Source organism: Cynoglossus semilaevis, chromosome 4, assembly GCF_000523025.1.
Source record: "Cynoglossus semilaevis isolate Cse_v1.0 chromosome 4, Cse_v1.0, whole genome shotgun sequence".
Taxonomy (NCBI): Eukaryota; Metazoa; Chordata; class Actinopteri; order Pleuronectiformes; family Cynoglossidae; genus Cynoglossus; species Cynoglossus semilaevis.
This window is the reverse complement of record NC_024310.1, coordinates 11,761,694-11,768,716: the sequence shown is the minus strand read 5'-3', so window position 1 is coordinate 11,768,716 and position 7,023 is coordinate 11,761,694. Positions and strand designations below refer to the sequence as shown.

Genomic DNA, 7,023 nt, shown 5'->3' with positions numbered 1-7,023 from the left:
CCTCCTCTCTGAACTCCCTCCTCGACCCCCTCATCTATTTCTTCCTCTGTAAGTCCTTCAGAAGCACTTTGTTCAAGACCCTCAGGCTTCCTTCTGGAACCTGCGACTGGATCACAGGGAGGACGTCGGACACGGACACAGGAAACACAACTTAGGGGGAAAAGAATTATAATGAATGTCCGGACTCTACAGACTGACTTAATACAATAAAACACAGTAAGACATCATCCTATTCTGGAGTGTGAATAAATGTATTATTGTGATTTTAGAAAAATGAGATGCGATGAGAGGAGTTGTCACTTTTGTATCTTCATCTCGAGTTGCCACAGTATTATACTTTTGAATGATTCAGCATAGATTTAACCTATGTGGGTGACGAGGGGTAATGGAACCCACAACCTATTACACGGTGCTGTAGGCAGTCCTGACTGAATTAAAACAAAATACCGACTGAAATACATTTCAAGGCCACAGATGTTGTAAACATGTCCTTGTTTATGGAAAAGGGTTCAGTTCCTGCTTTTTGTTTTGTGTATCATTTAAATACACCAAATATAGTCCAGGTCAGAACCTGTTTTTCTTTTTTTTTAGCCCTTCATGTTTTTAATTTTAGTCAAATGTTGTGTTGATTGAAGTCTTTTATAGACATGTAATAAAAGGGAGATTGTGACGGTCCTAAAGTCACGATGACCTTGATTTGTTATTCAAAGTCAGAAAATGCATCACAGCAACCTGAATAAACAGCGGCTGAACTGCACTGAATGGTATTTGAATACATTTCTGCTCCCTATGGAAGTTTACATGTCATGGGTTTGGAGCGGCCTCATGGAAAATGTTGACGCATCGCTCCAGTGAAGGTGAAGGTCAGAAGAAAGGTGTTTCAGGTGAGTCGTATTTTAGACTATTCTTTTTGAAAAGGCTGATTTGTTGCTTTGCAAAAGGTCATTCAATTTAATTAGATCTTTTTAATCAGGACCAAAAATAACAATCACATCACTCAATAACCTTTATTTTTATTAAGATTGTGTTAGGGAAAAGACAAACATCTGAAATAATAAATATTAAATAAATACTTAGCATTTTGGGTGATTTGTGTGTTTGTTTGTTTTTTATTTTTCCACTGCACAAAAAAAGTTATGGAAAAGACAGACAATACCTCTGGGCAGTAAGGATTTCTGGATGGCTCTGAAAATCTGATTTTAAACTGGTGTCAGAGTAATGTGTCATTTCTGTTTTCGCTGTTTCACAATCCTCTTCTTTATGAGTCAGAGTTGAAACCAAGTCCAACAGCTGTGTAACTTTCAGTGTCCGAGGTGGAAGTGCCGAGTTCAGCAACCAGGCTACATTCAAATGTTCTGGCTGAAAACCAAATGAAAGTAGCAAATGCTGTTGAAATGAATGACAAATGCAAATGGTGTACAACTGTCAGAGCTCCGGTCGGTCCAGAGCAGTGGGAATAATTTCCCTGTAGACATGAACTGTAGACCTCACATTTATCCATCGTACTCCTGAGTTCATTAAGACCACTGGACCCTCCACGTTCTTCTGGAGCTTCTTCTTCTTCATCATCATCATCATCATCTGGCTTTGGATCAAATACAGTATACATATATGACGGAATCACTGTTTATTTTTTATTATTATCCAGTGTACTGACAGTTTACCATACCTGCCAAATTGACATACATGACTTGCTGCTTAAGAGCACACAAGAAAACCATTTGATTCTTAGTCAGGTCTTCTGCTTCCAGAAGATGTGGGCGGAGCCTGCAATGGCTCATTAACATTTAAAGACAAAGTCAGAGTGACAGGTCTGTTGAACAGGTGTGTGAACCATCCAGCAGCGATCAGTCCTTCAGTTTTCTTTGACCAAAACATGTAAGACATCAAAGAATCATGTTTTTTTTCTTTTTGAAATTCCAGGTTCCAGGAAGATGCTGATTAACCTCCAATCAAACCTCTCATCTGAGTGACCTTGAACATGGCTTTCTCGTACGCCCTTTTCCTTCTGTTCCCCGTTGCCTCATTGTTGAATGGCGTAGCGACCGTGGTCTCCCTGCACCTGCGTTCCTCCTACACCTTCATAGTCTATCTGAAGAACCTGGTGGCTGCTGACCTGCTCGTGACTCGCACGCTCCTGCCGATGGCAGCTTCGATGCTTCCAGGAGCTTTGTTCTGGTTGAGGGTCTTTGCCTGTCGTTTGTCCAACGTCATTTTTTGCTCCTGTTTGTACACAAGCATCGCTCTGATGGGTCTCATCAGCCTGGATCGCTTCTTCAAAACTGTTCGACCTCATGGAAAACTGTTGGGAAATGGAGTGTGGGGTTCATTGTTGTGACGTCCACCTCAGTTTGGGTTTTTATTTTTGGCAGCACAACCATTCCCAACATCGTTCTGACCAACCAGAATTCCATCAGCGGCGTGGATGATTTCTGTATGTCCCTAAAAGGCCCGGCGGGTCAGTGGTTTCACAGCTTCGTAGTTTTGTTGGACGTTGGCTGGTCAGCCTTCTGATTTCACTCTGCTACATCTGCATCACCCTGAGGGTCCTGCAGACCTTCAGGAAGTCTGGGCGCAACAACAGCCAAAGAATGAGGAAGACAAGTTTTCTCCGTTCTCTTTGTGTTTCTACTGTGTTTCGTACATTTCCACATTGTTCGCATTTCCTTCATGAAAAATGAAGTCACTGGTCAGTATAACTGCTCAGGACTGTGGGTGAAGATACTCCATGACTCCTGCCTGTGGATGTCTACCACAAACATCTGTCTGGACCCTCTTCTCTACGTCTGTCTGTGGAGGGAATACAGGAACCAACTGCTGGACCTGAAAAATAGATGGATCAGTCTGATCAGAGTCGGATGAGAATGATCAGACCTGGAAAAGTTGCAGAGGAAGTAGTTTTCCTTTTAGCTACAAAGACTTTATTGTAGAGATTTTGGATTTCCAAAAAGTCCACAGGCCACTCACACTGCTTGAGTAAATTTTAAGGTTTAGTATTTATTTTACGGTTGCCCTCTGATGCCCCCTAGCGACCTCGGTGCATCTGTGAGGCTTGGTGCAATGCTCTGTAGATAGGAACAGCTGAGAGAATATAAACAGAAGAGTTTATATATTGAAAGAGTTTCAATGTGAAACACAATGCAAAATTCAAATGTACCTTACATTTGTATTAGTTATTATTTTAAATTAGGGATTTGAACCAGCAATCCTCCAATTACGAGCACGTCTCAGTTAAATGTGTGAAATGTTTGAATCTGTCTTAATCTGAAACACCCACAGTATTTTAGCTCCTATTGACCCTGAGGGGAGCTGATGCCCCCTCTCGGTCACATATTGGTACTGCCGGTTTCTGCAGCATCTCTCAGTGACCCTCAGTTTCTGGCTGAGGACCATCAGGTTTTTCCTAGTTTTGCATAGGTCCTGGTCAATTTGATGTTCTCACACAGTTGGAGTGTACATTTGTTTGTCAGGAAAATCACCAGAGTTTCTTGAACAAACACTTTGTCAACAGCACCTCACAGCTGGGACCTCTGAGCAGAGTGAGTCGAGGCATCAAACGTAAGTGTCTACTTTAATATCAGGATGTTTTCTACATATGTTGTGTTGAGTTAATATGGTACAACTTGATGTCAGGAATACAACCTCTTAGTGAAAGTTTGGCCACGGTTTAAAAACTGTGCGTAAATTATTATGTTTTTTTAAAATTGCCATTTATGTTCTAAATATTGTAAAGTCCGTGATCTGATTTGTGCTAAAAGTTAAAAAAAAATTATTTGAGAAATATATCTGCTCTGTGAAACTTTCAAAATAAGAGATATTGAAAATTCTTTGGTTTGTTTTATCAGTTGAATAAAGCTCAGCATAAAATGTATCATATTATGTTCAGTGTTTAAACCAATCTTTTTACTTTATTTACATACCATATTAGACAATGCTTCACACCTATTTTTGCAAAAAATCCCAAACTCATGGCATTGTTTCCAGATTATTTCCATTTGTATTTTATCATTACATACCAGAACAGATGAGTTCAAACAAATGAGTTTTGTGTTAAATTCACCCCTTTCTTCAGGTGCAGTGATGTCCAATCAGACGTCTTCTGGTGACCCCAATTGTGACTGGTTATTCTCTAACAGGTACATTGTCCCGACTCTGTACTTCCTGATCCTACCCATAGGTCTGGTGCTGAACGGTGTAGCGGCCTGGGTGTCTCTGCACCTCCCCTCCAACAACACCTTTGTGGTGTTCCTGAAAAATCTCGTCGCTGCTGACCTTATCATGACCTTGCTCATCCCCATCAGAGCAGCCAATGATCTGCCAGGAGCCTCCAATACAATAATAATCATTTCCTGTAAATTTTTCAGTCCACTGTTCTACAGCGTGCAATACACGTCCATCACGCTGCTGGGCCTCATCGGCGTGGACCGATTCTTTAAGATCATGTGTCCACACAACAAGCTAGGTCAGAACTTGACCTTCAGCAAAGTTCTCTCTGGTTCCATCTGGGTGGTTCTGTTTGGAAGCATGGCTTTACCCAATATCATTCTCAGTAACAAACCAGTGGTCAACAGGACTGACACGGTCAATTGTATGGTTCTGAAGGAACCAGTGGGACTGGACTTCCATCAGGGGAGTATTATTTTTGTCATGGCTCTGTTCTGGCTGGTCAGTGTGGTCATTACCATCTGCTACATTTGCATTACCAGAAAGGTCATCCAGTCTTTTAAGAACTCAGCCAGCAGCAACACCAGGGGTCAGCAAAGGATCAAGCTGCGAGTTTTTCTGGTGCTGATCGTGTTTTTGGTTTCATTTGTTCCGTACCACATCGTCAGGATCCCTTACACCATCATGCAGGTCAACCGTTCCTCCCAGATTTACTGTTTTTATCTGAAGATAAAGTTTGCCAAAGACCTCACGCTGTGGCTGGCCAACACCAACATCTGCCTGGACCCACTGCTCTACGTCTTCCTGTGTCGAGAGTTCAAGGAGAAACTGCTCTCCATGATGGAGAAGGTCTTCCACTGCATCAGAGTGGCTTCACCTGGAAAGGTAGAACCTTCTCCTCCACACGGTGGTCTCCAAGACAATGGTCAGATAAAGGTCATGGCCATAAACCATGATGATGATGATGCCTCAGCCAACTGATAAAACATGAAAAAAAAAAATCTGTATGGGACAACGTCCAATTAGCGCTGATGTTGTCTTTTAATCTAAAGGAACAGATGAGGGTAAGAACCAATCAGCGCTATGTTTGTTGGTTAGAAGGTGGGCCATCTAAACAGAGAGCCAATCAGAGTGAACATTTGTGGCGTAGTAGAATAAACAGAAGACAGTATGAAGACAGGAGCAGGAATAGCCTGTAGTCTGACTAAAACACATGGTTGGACAGATGTCCGGAAACACTTTTTATCTTAATATGTTAGTTGACTAAATTGGGACAAAGATTAAGGCTAAATAAAATTGGCTAAAAATCACAGTCATATTTTATTGGGACAGATGTCGAATGTGTGCATCAGAGGAGTTAGGGCACGGCAGATGATGTTGACTAAGTCAGTGGCTCTTCTGTCACTCCCAGGAGCTGGCCCTGCTGGGTTTCCATATCCCAGATTTGTGATGTGGGGGGCACAGGTGAGAGCAGCCTTCAACAGTTCCAAGAGCACTGAGGTTCTCTCTGAGGTGATGGAACTGATTGACACAAATTGAACAACCACAACTTCAATAAATTCATACATAAACAATTTCAAATTCTGTAAACTCAGCATGCTTTGTGTGAGTCTCACTTCCTCTTCATCAGTGCATGTGGGTCATGTGGCCGTGGACTGGTGACCCTGCTGTACAGTAGAGTCTGATGGAGGTCACATTCAAACTCTGTGAGTGTGAGCCATCACACTGCACCCTTCAAGGACTTTTACCTTCACTCTGCCATGAAATGACAGTTTAATGGTTACATTACTTTTTTTCCGTCTATTAAGTCATGTTCTGATCCAGGTTTAGTCATGTTTGATTTTGTTTTGCTGTTTTGTATCTTTTTGCTGAGCTTGAAGCCATACAGAGGGAATAAATGGTAAATGGTAATCGATAATTACACAGAAGAGCTCATGTGATCATGTGTGGTTAACTTGAAATTGCCTCAGTGTTGACTTTCATTATATTTTTATTTTTGTTTTTTCACCATTACTGGGGATTTGGAATCAATGTGTGTTGTGTGAATTTGGTCCAAACTATTAAAACTGACGTTACAGACAACAAATACTGTGTGTTTTTTTAGTCGTTGAGTCGTTTTCATGGACCAGCAGTACATGATCATCTGTTTGTCTCTGCTGTTATCTTGCGTGGTGTGCAAAAGACAGGATGATAAAAGTCATGTTGGGTGGAATGTCAATGTTTTGCGTCACCACAGCTGGGCCAAAGGTTGTCCTGTGTTTTTGTCAGGAAATGCAGTGGTTTATGCAGTAAGTAGGTCACCCATGTCAGTCAGTGCAGTCAGCCCCCCCAATCATAGCCAATCATATTTTAGCCTCATGTGTTGCCAGGTTGAAAAAAAATCTGCCCTGAGGCCTTCAGAATCATTAGTATGAGAGTGGCAATGATGTTTTTTCTGTATCCAATCAGATTTTGAGTTGGCATCGCGCGGTAATACCAAGGCATTCTAGCTGATCCAGAGAAACAATGGCGATCTGGGTGATTTGATTGGATCGGAGTCTTGAACCTCAGCGATTTAAAACCTTTGCCATAAAAAATCATTAGCATTGATGACGATAGAAAATGACTTGTTGTTAGAAGTGTAACGCACAGATTTGAACACCGATTGAACTCCTCGCTAGGAAAGAGAGGAGGATGCAATTGTCTGGACAGGTAATCAGAAGTTTTAAAAGAGCAAAATTAATTTTGTCTTTTTAATCAGATTATAATAGTATTATGTTGTTATTGACTGCGTTTATGTAGATTATGTCACAGCTGTGGCTGAATTGTGCTTCGCTGGTTTGTTGTTTTAGGCGTTGTTTTAGGCATTGTTATGGCTAC

General features: G+C 41.5%; 2 protein-coding genes and 1 pseudogene across 2 annotated transcripts in view; all 3 read left to right on the top strand.

Moving 5' to 3' along the window:
* Positions 1 to 757, top strand: part of LOC103378104 (P2Y purinoceptor 12-like) — a 2,820-nt gene extending 2,063 nt beyond the window's left edge. The window contains exon 3 of the mRNA XM_008309183.3: positions 1 to 757. This exon is cut by the window's left edge and continues 625 nt beyond it. Within this exon, the coding sequence (XP_008307405.1) occupies positions 1 to 155 (155 nt within the window). The 3' untranslated portion in view covers positions 156 to 757.
* Positions 758 to 1,767: 1,010 nt separating this feature from the next.
* Positions 1,768 to 3,042, top strand: LOC107988471 (P2Y purinoceptor 14-like; annotated as a pseudogene).
* A 564-nt stretch (positions 3,043 to 3,606) lies between these two features.
* Positions 3,607 to 6,563, top strand: LOC103378122 (P2Y purinoceptor 13-like). The gene has a single exon (XM_017031874.2). It carries the CDS (start codon positions 4,039 to 4,041, stop codon positions 5,143 to 5,145), a length of 1,107 nt encoding a protein of 368 aa, XP_016887363.2. The 5' UTR covers positions 3,607 to 4,038; the 3' UTR covers positions 5,146 to 6,563.
* Positions 6,564 to 7,023: the final 460 nt, after the last annotated feature.